The 14,622-nt window shown below is 37.3% G+C and overlaps 1 protein-coding gene across 2 annotated transcripts in view; it reads left to right on the top strand.

The window, feature by feature from the left end:
- The first annotated feature begins 669 nt into the window (after positions 1 to 669).
- Positions 670 to 14,622, top strand: part of MTX2 (metaxin 2) — a 45,158-nt gene continuing 31,205 nt past the window's right edge. Inside the window, exon 1 of one of the 2 annotated variants that reach the window (XM_026697018.2) lies at positions 670 to 830. In XM_026697018.2, the coding sequence (XP_026552803.1) occupies positions 791 to 830 (40 nt within the window). In that variant the 5' untranslated portion in view covers positions 670 to 790. The remainder of the gene's footprint in view (positions 831 to 14,622) is intronic. The other variant, XM_087919900.1, reaches the window with a different exon arrangement.

Here is a 14,622-nt window from a genome sequence, read left to right as displayed (position 1 = left end):
ATTGAACTAAGTACTGCTATGTAATTCTCTGGCTAACCACAAATTGTTTTTATTTCCTTGGAAAAAAAAACCCATAAAGCTTTTATTTCATATTTTTTCTTTTCTTTTTTTAATTTTTCTTATATGTACCCATGTATTCATAACTATGTTTTTATTTATACCTATTATCTTGTAAGCAATTGACAAAAATAAATAAAATAAACATATGTACTGAGCCATAATTTGTCAGGGACTGCGTTCATACGTGGCCCCTAAACATTGTGGGCCCCCCCTCAGACTCTATGTGCACATCACTACCATAAATGCTGGTGCCCGAATGGATCTTGGGGGCAATCAGGTTTGCGGGAATTTTTATTTCGGGATATTTCAGTGGGGCGGTAGTCACTCCCCCCATCTTTAGCCCTTTGTCAAAAATGCCCAGGGGGGGGGGAATGGCAAAACCAAATCCGCGCATTTTTGCGACGGCGAGCCCATCAGAACCTACTTCTCCCAACCACGAATCTAACACACCCGGGTGCGGGTAATGAGAGAACCGGGACCGCAACCTTTTTCTGGCCCAGACCCGCAGCGGCCCTTGCGAGAGCAGGCGGCAATTGCCGCACGACTCTCCCTTCGCTCTTGCAAGCAGGCGCTTTCTCCTCCGAGGGGCGGAGCAGGCCCCGGATGCACTTTTCCCGGCAGGCTGGTCGGCGCAGCCGCCGTGCTCTCCTCCTTTGGTGTCCTTAACCTTCGGCCGCTTACGACGCGGCCTGGGGACGGCCGTGGAAGGGACTCCCCTGTCGTCGGAAGCATGTCCCTGGTGGCGGAAGCCTTCGTGACTCAGATAGCAGGTGAGGGGGAAAGCAGCGGCGGGAATGGGAGCGGAAGGGAAGCAGAGGTAAACGTCCCTCCTCCTTGCGAGCCGCGGAGTTTGGCCCGGGCTGCGTTTCCGAAGGAGAGGCGCCCGACCTTTGGAGAGTTGCCTAGACTACAGTGGGCGGCGGTGAGGCTGGAGTTGTCCAGGGAAACTGGAATTCCCTTCTGGGCAGGAAAAGGTCGCCTTCTTCAGCCCGGCCAGGCTTGCTGTCCCGTTCACTTTTGCCTTTTGGACACCCCGCAACCACCACCTTCCGGATGGAGGCCTGTCAGTATTATTAGCGGAAGAGCCTTTTCTGCTTCCTCACCCTGCTAGCCCTCAGTACCTAGATGTCTTGGTCAGCCTGGTGTAGAGGTGAAGGTGCTGCTGGCCTACAAAGCGGCAGACTGAATTGTAGGCATCCCTTTCGGTCAGGAAAGCTGGATGGGTGATTTAGGCCATTCATTCATTCATTCATTCATTCATTGTCTCCCTCCCTCCCCCAACCCATCTTACAAGGTTGTTGTTGGGAAAATGGAAGGAGTGAGGAGCATTATGTAAGTTCACCATCTTATTTAAAAAATATGGGAACACAAGCACACACACACACAATGGCCTGCAGTTTGGAAAGCCCCAACTTTGTCATGAAGTTGCCCTGTTGTCACTGCTTGAGTTGGTTCTACTCCCTTTCTTACTAATTGCTCTAACCTAACCTAACCTAACCTAACCTAACCTAACCTAATCTAACCTAGCCACACAAATAAAGGCAGGCATAATGGCTTATCCTGAGTGTTTTTGCTGCCATGCATTTTGTGGAGGTTCTCATGACTTAGTAATAATCATGTCGGTATCATGAACATGCAACGTGAAGAGTTATCTTCATTGTTATGTTTCAATGACCCACTTCAGTTTTGTGTGTATTTCAGACTTGTGAGATTCCCTCTATTCTTTGTTAGATCCACCAATCCTAGCCATGTGCAAAAAAGGTAGGGAGGCAAATGCAAAATGATATTTTCCAGGGTGGAGCCAGTGATTTTGTAAATTCTCTGAGTTATATTTTTGAGATTATCTACATATTGAGACTTGTAAACTCTTGCTTATCTGTTTCAAGGGGATGCCAATAGATCAAGATCTCTCTTCTGTGCATTTGTTAAACAGATGAGCTTAAATAGGGAATGGAGCATTACTTAAAATGAAACATGACAGAACATAGAGATATTATAACAGCTATTGCCGTTGGTAAGTGACATTGGTAAATGATGTCACATGATCACCTTGCTTAGTGATAGCAATCCAAGCAGTTTAGGTTGCTGTTGTAATCCGAAAGTGTGCAATCAAGTGGGAAGTGGTGAGAGTCCCAGGTAAGGAGCACAAAGATGCCACAGGTGAAGGGAGATGCCCAGTGCAGGCGACATATGAATTGGGAGAGGGGAGCACAGGAAAGTCATGGGAAGGAGGGTGTGGATTGATATGAGCACAAGGAGGCCAAGGGAAGGAGACTGTGGGTCAGTGTGAGTACAAGGTAAGGAAAGTGCAGCATAGTACACAGGAAGGCGGGAGGGATATTCACCATAGCAACTTGTGACATTTCCTGCCAACTTCCCCATTGACTTGTGAGAAGCTGGCAGGGAAGGTCACAAATGGCAATCATGTGACTGCAGGATGCTACAATGGTTGGAACGTAGAGGACCAGTCATAAGTAGGAGTCATTCAGTGCTATCACAGTTTCTAACAGTTGTTGAACAAGTAGTTCGTAACATAGAGCACCTAGCAACAGCAGTCCTGGTTGCTATTATTAAGTGAGGACCAAATAAGTTGTTAAGCAAGGACTTTCGACTTTGTGCTGGCTTGAAAATCTTGTGTTCCTCTAGTAAATAAGAGAGAGTGCTGAGGTTTTATTTTCTTTTTAAAGAGAGAATTGACCATTTCATATTTTTATGATCAGTAATATACACTGTTAACATTATAGCTTCTCAAATTTCCCATAGTACTTATGATCTAGAGAATGATCTAAGATGTTTTAAGTGTAACAACCAAATAGTAACCCTAGATTCATAGATACACTCTACATGCTGAATACATAAGAAAATTAAAATGTCTTATATATTATGAAATTTATCTTCCTGGATTATAATACAAAAGTAGGATGTACCCTTTAACTGCCAAGATTACTCTGTAATTTAGGAATGTGCTAGCAACCAAGTGTTCTTCAGATTTTTATTGCAATTCACAAATATTTTAACTACTTACCTGAGATAGGCAGTGTCAAAATTAAATAAAAACAATTTTAACTATGACTATGTTGGTAGGAAGTCATGGGAACTGAAATCAACAGTACTTAGTAGGCACCGGTTTAGTTACCCCTGATCTATTATTTTGAAAGTTAATACCTTTAAAGTAAAGAAGTTTGCAATATTATGCCTGGGATAAAGTCATTGTAGCTGAAGCCCTCAGCTGTAAATCTTATGGGGTAGCATTGGGTTAATTAACTGCCTCTTATTATAATCTACCTCATAATTTGATGTAGGAAGTGGTGGCAAAGATTAGTTTATTCTGTATATGTTATCCTATAGAAAGATAAGATGCATATATGAAATATTTGGATATCTAGTAATCCTGCACTTATACTGCATAGGTTATAGTAGAATAGAACAGAATAGAACACAACAGAATTGGAAGGGACCTTGGAGGTCTTCTAGTCCAACCCCCTGTCTAGGCAGGAAACCCTACACCACTTCAGACAAATGGTTATCCAATCTCTTCTTAAAAACTTCCAGTGTTGGAGCATTTATAACTTCTGGAGGCAATGTTCTAACTGTCAGGAAATTTCTCCTTAGTTCTAAGTTGCTTCTCTCCTTAATTAGTATATAAGGAGTCCTTGCTTAGTGGCCATAATGCAACAGTTGCTAAGTGAAAAATCATGTGATCATTATGGACTTATGACATTACTTCCCATTCAATTGTTAAAGGAGTCACCACAGTCATTAAGCAAAACGTCACATGGCTGTGACTTCTTATTTTACTTTCATGTTTTCCATTAACTCTGCTTGTTGCAGGCTGGTTGGGAATATGTAAATGGTGATCATGTATCTGTCAAATGCGACAATCTTAATTGTTGATCTTTTTAAAAAAAATTTGGTTTGTCAATTGCTTACAAGATAATAGGTATAAGTAAAAACATAGTTATGAATACATGGATACATATAAGAAAAATAAAAGAAACAATAGGACAGGGATGGTAGGCACGTTGGTGCGCTTATGCATGCCCCCTACAGACCTCTTAGGAAAGGGGTGAAGTCAATAGTAGAAAGTCTAAGGTTAAAGTTTTTGGGGTTTGGGGAAGAAACCACAGAGTCACGTAGAGTATTCCAGACATTGACCACTCTGTTGCTGAAGTCGTATTTCTTGCAATCAAGTTTGGTGCGATTAACCTTGAGTTTGTATCTATTGTTTGATCTTGTATTGTTATGGTTGAAGCTGAAGTATTCACTGACGGGTAGGACATTGCAATGTATGCTTTTATATGCTATACTTAGATCGGACCGAAGGCGGCGTAGTTCTAGGTTTTCTAGGTCTAGAATTTCAAGTCTGGTGGCATAAGGTATTCTGCAACGAGTAGAGGAGTGGAGAAAATAATATATAGGCTGAATAGTGAAATATTTTCACTATTCTCTTCTTGTGAAATATTTCTGGACTTTCTCAACTGTGTTAATATCAGATACATAATGTGGGTTCCAGACTGATGAGCTGTATTTGAGTATTGGTCTAGCAAATGTTTTGTATGCTCTAGTTAGTAGTGTAATATTACCAAAGAAAAAACTATGTAAGATTAGGTTAACAACTCTTAATGCCTTTTTGGCTATGTAGTTACAGTGGGATCTAGCACTTAGTTCATTAGAGATGAGTACTCCAAGATCCTTGACAGAGTTTGGATCATCAACAAGGTCTTGACTATTCAGCCTATATATTATTTTCTGATTTTTTTTGCCAATATGTAAGACAGAGCATTTATTTGTTGAGATTTGAAGTTGCCATTTGTTTGACCATTCTGATATATAGTTAAGGTCTTTTTGAAGGGTAGCAGTATTGTCTGTGGTATTGAATAGCTTTACATTGTCAGCGAAGAGAACACAGTTGCTCTTAATATGATCACAGAGGTCATTTATGTAGAGTATGAAGAGAGTTGATCCTAGAACACTGCCTTGAGGGACACCACTGTTAACAGGTATGGGATTTGATAGGACGCTCCCAATTTTGACCATTTGTTGCCTGTTTGACAGGAATGCTTCAATCCAGTTATGCAGGTATCCAGAGATACCATAAGATTTTAGTTTTAGGAGTAGTTTGTCATGTACCACTGAATCAAAGGATTTACAGAAGTCTATGTAGATTGCGTCTATTGCTTTGCCCTGATGGAGTTGTGTAGTCCATATGTTTTTGCAGTGTAAGAGTTGCAGATTACATGATAGTATTTTCCTAAAACCAAATTGTTTATTAGAGAGTAGGTTGTTTGTCTCTAAGTGGAGGATAATGGATTGGTTAATAATTGATTCCACAACTTTACAGGTGATGCAGTATAAAGAGATTGGTCTGTAATTTTCAACTAGGCTGGGGTCTCCCTTTTTGAAGATGGGGATGACTGTGGCTTGTGATCATAGTTTTGGCAAGGAGCTGGTCCTGAAAGATTTTTCGAAGATTATGCTTAGAGGTTCGGCTATGGCAGTGGACAGCTTTTTTAAGAAGTAGGCACATATTCCATCCGGTCCAATAGATAGAGATGGTTTTAGATTGCATAGTGCTTTTTCAACATTGTCTTCTGTAAAATCAATATGTATTAGATCATTGTAGTTGTCTGTGGTTCAACTAGGAAATACTGGGCATGATCCATTGCTGTTTACAAATACTGAGCCAAAAAACGTTTTTAAGAGGTTGGCTTTAATAGTGTCGTCGTTGCAGTCTTTACCATTAGGTCCTTTCAGGGGTGGGATGGACCTTGAGTCTTTTAGTTTGTTGTTTACAAAATTGTAGAAAGCACGGGTGGAATTGGTGCGTAGAAGGTTTTCCTCTTGTTTAATGTGATAATTGGTGCATTCAGTCTTTATCTGGTAGCATAAATTTTTGTATCAGCTTTTGTAGTTGGCAACATGACCAGATTTGTTTTTCCGATTCTGATATGACTATAGGATACTGTGATGGCTATAAAGGCAAGGACTGATTGCATATATGCCTGTTGCAGTACACTGTTTTTTTTACACTGTTACAATTTCAAACAATTATTGAACTCAGTTCATAAGTAAGGACTACCTGTATATGAAGTTCATGCATTCATCATGCTAACCCAATGAGGTATCTTCTCCACACATTCACCTTTTAAAATAATGTATTTTCTATCTCTGTTTTCTTTATTATCATTCTCTCTACCTTAGATGTATAGAAGCATAGTGTGGTCATAAATGTGAAACATTTAATATCAAAAAATAAAAATGAAATTTGACTGACTACTAGTAAAAGAACCTGTTCATGAAAACAATCACTCCATTATCCCAGTTCCAGTTAACTGTAACTGCTGTGGTGAGGTGGCAGCAATAAAATATAGATCTTCATTGCATATGCAATTAAATTGCTTAGGGTTATTATATTTTTTTAAAAAAAGAAAAGATTTTTCTTGGCGCCAAAGTGGTTGTGACTTTAGTTGTGATGTCAACTCTTTAAAAATGACTTTTCTTTCTAGAGAAAGGATATAGTCTGTGCCAGGCATAATTGCTTTTTTTTGCTTTCTATCCTTGTTTATCTGTTGTACAGTAAATGTTGATTTTCTAAAATGTTGCCCCTTTCACTTGGTAAGTTGCATTTGTTTGAACATGCTGAGCATAGTCTGTTGCTCTAATGCACTAATGATTAAATATAAAATGATGACCAAATCATTTATGAAGCGTTAAGAGGTTTTTCATGATGATGTTGGCTAGATAATGAAGAAGTCATTTTGCTTGCATTTTACTCTGCAAAATCTCACTGATTTAAGCTGTGGTGGATCTGCTTGACATGGCTTCTCATGCTAAGAAAATACATTTTTTTCCTTTAATGCTATAAATGGTAACCATATTTCAAACTGGTTTTCATACACTGCAATACTCAAAATCTATTTTAGGTAGATATCCAGTACAACCTGTTCTTCCATAGACAAATATGAGGATTTATTGAGATTTATCATATACATATCACATATCACAAATGAAATCTCAAGCTATGGAAATAAATTTGCTATACTGCTTGAGAGTTAACATCTTGGTTTTCAGATGGTATCAAGGTTTAATCTTTCTTATTACAGCAACTTAAATATCATCTGATAATGTTGGAAAAGAAAAGTGGTTGCAAGAATGATACATTAGTGAATCTTAAGAAAGTATTTTCTTAAGCTGAATGAAAGATTATTTCTATGGATATTGAGTGGAAAATATTTATTTACCAAAATTGAGAGTTGATACTGAAAGAAAAGGCTACTCTGAGAAGCAGACTTTTACCATTTGCTCATTAATATTTAGAAAATTTTTATGACATAAAAAAAGTATCCTAAAGTTCATCTTCAGTAAGTCCAAAAATGTGCATTTTGATCTAGTAGGTTGAGCCACAACTGTTCCATATAATAAATATACAGAACGCAGCACAAACCTAAACTTCCTAAGAGTGCTCTTCTAATGAACAAGGAAAACAGGATAACAAATACCTGAATATGTTAAAGTAGTATACTGGTATATTGCAAAAGCACAATGAAAGAATTTAGATGTAGAATACATAGATAGGCTTTTTTTCCCCTTAAAAACATTGAATGTGTAAGAAAGAGAGAGTAGACAGCAACATATCCCAGATTGTAATATGTGTGTTCAGTAATATATTTCTTCCAATCTAGTTCAATAGCCCAACTTTAAATAGAAGTTAACAAAATTTAGGAATGGGAACACTGTATGCTAGGATTCATGTCCAGAATGTAAGAGTACCTTGTTACTGTGTACTTCAGTTTGTGTGTGTCTGACCAATATACTAGTTATTTTGGTGAGTGGAACAAAAAATAGTTCTGGTGAAATAATCTTAAGAATGATTTGCCACTGCATTTTTGTCAAATAGATAACAGACACCTGGCTTAGTATCCCCTAGCAGATTTGGGACTGGTACTTCTACTACTGTCAACTATTATGTCAAAATCTATACTTGAAGGACTATAGTTCCAACCTGTTTCTAGATTTTTCCTTCACTACGTTCATAACAATATTGTTTAGCTAGATGGAGTTATTTCTTATGGTTAGCAATTTCATGAGAATACTTGTTCATAACACATTTTAAAGAAACAAGAAATGTCCTATTTGTAATTAATTTATTTTTTTCCTATTTCTTCATTTTCACATATATCTATTTTGTAGCATCATGATGTGGAATTCCAAAAGAGTTCCCAGTACCCCTCTCATCTGTATGATAGAACGTATATCAGAGTACATAACCACACAAAACCACAGGGCCTAACCACACATTTTTTGGAGTATCAAAATACAAAGTCTTGTAAGAGTTTGTGGAACTTGTCAATGATTTGGGAGGCTAAGTGTTCCAGAAGTTATAGATGATAATCCCTGTCAGCCTTAAGTATAAAGCACCGGGAGGGTACCATCCTGCCCACTTCTCATACAGATACACATATCTGTTTCAGTGAAGAACAGATTTTGGCATATTCTTTGAAGCATATTTTTCAGGAAGACAATATTCAGTTTGATTTCCTCTTGGAATCATTTCGTAAACATGAATGCACTTATAACCTAACAACCATTCCACGAATGTAAGCTTCATTCTATCCCTGGAACAGTCATTTGGGGTTTTAACTAGACTTTGTAATTAGATTTGTACCTATGTAGTCCAAAGCAAGCAACTTTAAAATTTATTTGCTTCAGTTTATTGCTTCAGAGCCATAGTAGCACAGTGGTTAGAATGCAGTACTGCAGGGTACTTCTGCTGACTGCCGGCTGCCTGCAGTTTGGCAATTCAAATCTCACCAGGCTCAAGGTTGACTCAGCCTTCCATCCTTCTGAGGTCGGTAAAATGAGGACACAGATTGTTTGGGCAATAGCACTATGCTGACTCTGTAAACTGCTTAAAGAGGGCTGTAAAGCCCTGTGAAGCAGTATATAAGTTTAAGTGCTATTGCTGTTTCTTTCTTAGCAAGTATGCATTGGATTGCAATTTTAATTAATATAAAGAAAGAGTATGAATGTATATATAATTTTGTACTCTGATGATTTAAAATAAGTACTTGCGATTCTTTTTCTTTTTTATTGTTGCTTCTCTCAAAATTCTTCAAAACGTTAACAGATTTCTTTCGTAAGTCCAATATAGGAAAATTATCCAAGTCACTTTTCTGGTTTGTTATGCAATGAATTTGTTTTCCTGACCCTTTTTATGAGGTTTTTATAAGGTCAGTTTTATGAAAGGGCCTAAGTACATTTTGAAATTGATTATATCTTCATATAGGTATTTATATTGGATGAAAGTGAGCAGCTAATTTATAAAGGGAAGTATTTGTGCATTCTTTATTGATCAATCCTAATGGATAAGAGATTATTTTAAACTGAAGCATCAGACTGGTTGCAGGTTTGTTGAAGTAATAAAGGCTTTATATATAGTTATTTTAAAACAAGAAAAATTCAAACTATCAGCAGAGTCCTGTATCTTTATGCCATTGGAAGTACATTTTAAAAATTATTTATGATGTATTACTGATTAGTTTTGTTTAGAGAATTAAATTTTTATTTTCCAAATGGGTTTGAGAATTTTCTAGAATTTCCCCCCTATAATTTTCGTTGCTATTATACAAGATTGATGAGTAAATCAGATTTTTATTTTTCAAATATTTTTCATAATTGTCTAGAAATATAGAACGTTTTGTACAATTTTCATTACTGTTATACAGGATAAGTTGTAAGTGCAATCATCTCTAATTTTTATTTGTTTTATTACAGAGAACGAACCCATTGATGTGCTAAACAGTTTTCAGTGAGCACATTTATAGTCTTTTTGGCACAAACCACGAATTGTACAGTGATAAGATTCATCACAGAGTCAAACCATATTTCATATAACTAGTTATCCATAAAGGTTCTCCTAGGCACAAGGAGCTGGGGTTTGGCTGCACATCCTTTGAGTTGAGTTGGAGGGCAGGGAAATGTAAGAAAGGTAGGGCCCATTTGAAAATTCTTATTCACACTTCTTCTAACCGTATGCTTTAAGCATACTAAGTACCGTTACTCTATTAATGCTTGCTACCTCATCTGAAAATGAGCTTGCTATACTGTATTTTGAACTTTAGATAGCACTTTATTATCTATGTCAACAGAGGGAGAGGAAATTAACCCAAGAACATATTTACTTGATTTATGCAATGCTCAGCCTATAGGTTGATTTGCTTTTAAAATCAGAGGACATTTTCTTAATTGAGAAAATTATAGAGATAAAAAGAGGACAGACTCTTGAATTGTTCTGCGGGGTATTTATCATCCTTAATAATGGCACTGGTTAAGAATGATTGGTTGTGGGAATTGATACAGAGAAGTATTTTGATTGCTCCTGCAATAACATTATCCTTTTTAAAGCAATCTCTTTCAAAGAATTATTAACAGTTAGAATAAATATGATTGATCAGATTTTAGGATAGCTAAAGATAGTTTAGGATAGATTTGTATAACTTCCATCTTTCATCACATCAGGTTGTATATTTTTTTTAACAATTCAAGTTGGCACTATTTATTATTCCTCCTGAGAGCTGTATTCCTATCTGTCTGTTCTGTGGTTTGACATAAGATATTTCATTGGGTTAGGATGACAGGCTAATGTTCTTTAATGGGCAGTAGCCAAGTGAGACAACCACATCTTTTATTAGGTTAGCTACAGGTAAATGATCTGGACTGTGAAAACATACTAGGAAACTACTCTTAATGTTTTGAGAAGATGACTAATACTTGTCTTTCACCATATTTTAGCTGAATAGAAAAGAATTCTTTATTGGCCAAGTATGATTGGACACACAAGGAATTTGTCTTTGGTGCATATGCTTTCAGTATACATAAAGAAAAAATAAAATACATTCATCAAGAATCATAAGATACGGACTTCCAGTTTGAGTTTCTTTGGTGATGTAACAAAATCCGTGATCGTGTGTGGTTTTGATCCGTGCTCGCTGCCGGAGCGCCCTGAGCCGGCTGGATTTGGGACTAAGCCATCCCGTAGAGGTGGTGAAGAGGGGGGAGACTGCCAGCAGGGTCGAGGAGAGCTGCATCTCTCCTCCTCAGCTGGCCATTACTCCCTTTCCCAAAGGCGGTTACAGTGGTGGTCAGAAATGGCCACCCCAAAGAAGAACTCAACCAGAAAAGAATGTGCAGGAAGAAGATAAGAAGAGAAAGTTTTGGTTGACCAGGTTAAATTGAAAAAGCAACAACGTAAGGTACCCTGGAATTTGAACTATAAAAAATAACATTGTTCCCAAAGAAGACTTTGAAGCAGCGAAGGAGAGAGGGAAGGGAAAGGATTTGGTTTTTTTTTTCTTCCCTTCCTTATACTGACAGCTAAGAGATTTAAGTAAGAAATTGACAAAAATCCACTTTGATATCAATAGGCATTTAAGCTGAAAATAAAATGTCAAAGGGATAATAAAGACTTTTGGATACTCAAAAACCTTTCAAGCAGGAAAGGAGAGAAAGAATAAAAGGGCGGGATCTGGAAAAATGGAGGAGACTGCCTGGAACTAAAAGGAACTTACAGTGAAACCTTAACGAGATTCCTAAAAGATATATTCTAACTGAAACTTGGTAACAAAATAATAGAACCCCAGGAAGAGAAAGTGGAAAAAAAGAAGCAAGAAGAAACAGCTTTGGATTATTTGGATTACTTGGTGATTCTTGGATTTTTGGCTATTGGATTTAAATGACTAAAATCAATCGGGTGGTTGTTTAAAAGTGTTTAAAATGGCATCACTTTTAGAAGAACTGAAAATGGAACTTAAAAAACACGAAGATGCACAAGAAGGAAGAGGTTCTCTTGGCTTCATATTTCAATTTTTAGAAATGGAGGTCTGGAACTATGAGAAACAACAAGAAATGCTTGTAGAACAAGAAGGTTGGGATGAAGAAGAAGCCATCTTTAATGATCAAGTAATTTTATGTGGGGAAAAAAAGGAAACGGGGGAAAGAGAGTGAAAAGTTTAAGATTTGAAAAAACAACCAAAAAAGGGAATAGTTTGAAAAATAATTACAATATTAGGAAGCAACAGAAGAGAGGATCACAGAAGAGAATTAGAAGTAGAGAGACAAGGGGGCAAAAAGGGGAGGGAGAAGAAGAGGGGGAAGAAGGAAAGGAAAAGAAGTTATAAAAGACAGAAACAAGATATAGAGAAACAGGGAAAATGTATAAGGATTGAAAGTATAAGCCTATTTAGAGATAACGAGTGAAAATTTAATTGAAAAAGGGTTTCTGCAAAGGTGCATAAGAGTATTATATTAGAAATAGAAATAATTTTAGAAAATATGAAACAATGTATGACTAAATGATAAAAGACTTATTGTAATGCAGTGGAATGTTTGTTAATAAATGAAATAAAGTGAATGAGAGAATGAAATTAGGAAAGGATGAGAACATTTTAATTATTAATGATTTATAAAAATATAAGTGAAGACAAATATGGAAAAAAAAGAATTAATTATGGAAAGTTTATAAGTGTTCACAAGGAAGTATGATATTCAATTGAAAAGAAATGCTAAAGATGTTAAAATTCTAACTAATATTGATAGAATTGGAATGGAATGAGTGTTTTATTTACTATTGTTTATATATATATATATATATATATATATATATATATATACACACACACACACACACACACACACACACACACATACATACACACACACACACACACACACACACACACATTCTTTGGCTCAGTATTTGTAAACAGTAATGGATCATGCCCAATATTTCCTAGTCGAACCACAGACAACTACAATGATCTGATACATATCAACTTTACAGAAGACAATGTTGAAAAAGCACTACGCAATCTAAAACCATCTTTATCTATTGGACCGGATGGAGTTTGTGCCTACTTCTTAAAAAAGCTATCCACTGTCATAGCCGAACCTCTAAGCATAATCTTCGAAAAATCTTTCAGGACCAGCTCCTTGCCAAATCTATGGTCACTAGCCACAGTTATCCCCATCTTCAAAAAGGGAGACCCCAGCCTAGTTGAAGGACCAATCTCTTTATGCTGTGTCACCTGTAAAGTCATGGAATCAATTATTAACCAATCCATTATCCTCCACTTAAGAGACAAACAGCCTACTCTCTAACAAACAGTTTGGTTTCAGAAGGAAACTGTCTTGTAACATGCAACTCTTACACTGTAAAAACATATATGGACTACACAACTTGATCAGGGCAAAGCAACTGATGCAATTTACATAGACTTCTGTAAAGCCTTTGATTCAGTGGTACACAACAAACTACTAAAACTAAGATCTTATGGTATCTCTGGATACCTGCATAATTGGATTGAAGCATTCCTGTCAAACAGGCAACAAATGGTCAAAATTGGGAGTGTTCTTTCAAATTCTGTACCTGTCAACAGTGGTGTCCCCCAAGGCAGTGTTCTAGGACCAACCCACTTCATACTCTATATTAATGACCTCTGTGATTATATTAAGAGCAACTGCATTCTTTTCACTGACGGTGTAAAGCTATTCAACACCACTGACAATGGTGCTACCCTTCAAAAAGACCTCGACTGTGTCAGAATGGTCAAACAAGTGGCAACTTCAAATCTCCACAAATAAATGCTCTATCTTACATATTGGCAAAAAAAAGTCAAAAAATAAAATACAAGCTGAATAGTCAAGAGCTTGTTGATGACAAAAACCTTGTCAAGGACCTTGGAGTACTCATCTCAAATGATCTAAGTGCTAGAGCCCACTGTAACTACATAGCCAGAAAGGCATTAAAAGTTGTTAACCTATAGGTGAAACTCAAAAAATTAGAATATTGTGCAAAAGTTCATTTATTTCAGGAATGCAACGTAAAAGGTGAAATTATATGAGATAGACTCATTACATGCAAAGCAAGATAGTTCAAGCCGTGACGTGTCATAATTTTGATGATTATGACTTACAGCTCACGAAAACCCCAAATCCACAATCTCAGAAAATTAGAATATTACATGCAATCAATAAAAAAAAGGATTGTACATAGAACAGTATCGGACCTCTGAAAAGTATAAGTATGCATATGTACTCAGTACTTGGTTTGGGCCCCTTTTGCAGCAATTACTGCCTCAATGCGGTGTGGCATGGAAGCTATCAGCCTGTGGCACTGCTGAGGTGTTATGGAAGACAAGGATGCTTCAATAGCGGCCTTCAGCTCTTCTGAATTGTTGGTCTCATGTCTCTCATCTTTCTCTTGGCAATGCCCCATAGATTGTTTATGGGGTTCAGATCAGATGAGTTTGCTGGCCAATCAAGCACAGTAATCCCACGCTCATTGAACCAGGTTTTGGTGCTTTTGGCAGTGTGGGCAGGTGCCAAGTCCTGCTGGAAAATGAAGTCAGCATCCCCATAAAGCTTGTCTGCGGAAGGAAGCATGAAGTGCTCCAAATTTTTCTGGTAGACAGTTGCGTTGACCCTGGACTTAATGAAGCACAGTGGACCAACACCAGCAGATTACATGGCTCCCCAAATCAACACAGACTGTGGAAACTTTACACT

This window comes from Pseudonaja textilis, chromosome 1, assembly GCF_049901715.1.
Source record: "Pseudonaja textilis isolate UNSWEBS1 chromosome 1, rPseTex1.2, whole genome shotgun sequence".
NCBI lineage: Eukaryota > Metazoa > Chordata > Lepidosauria > Squamata > Elapidae > Pseudonaja > Pseudonaja textilis.
The sequence above is the reverse complement of the archived record's forward strand: the minus strand, read 5'-3'. Positions and strand labels throughout refer to the sequence as shown.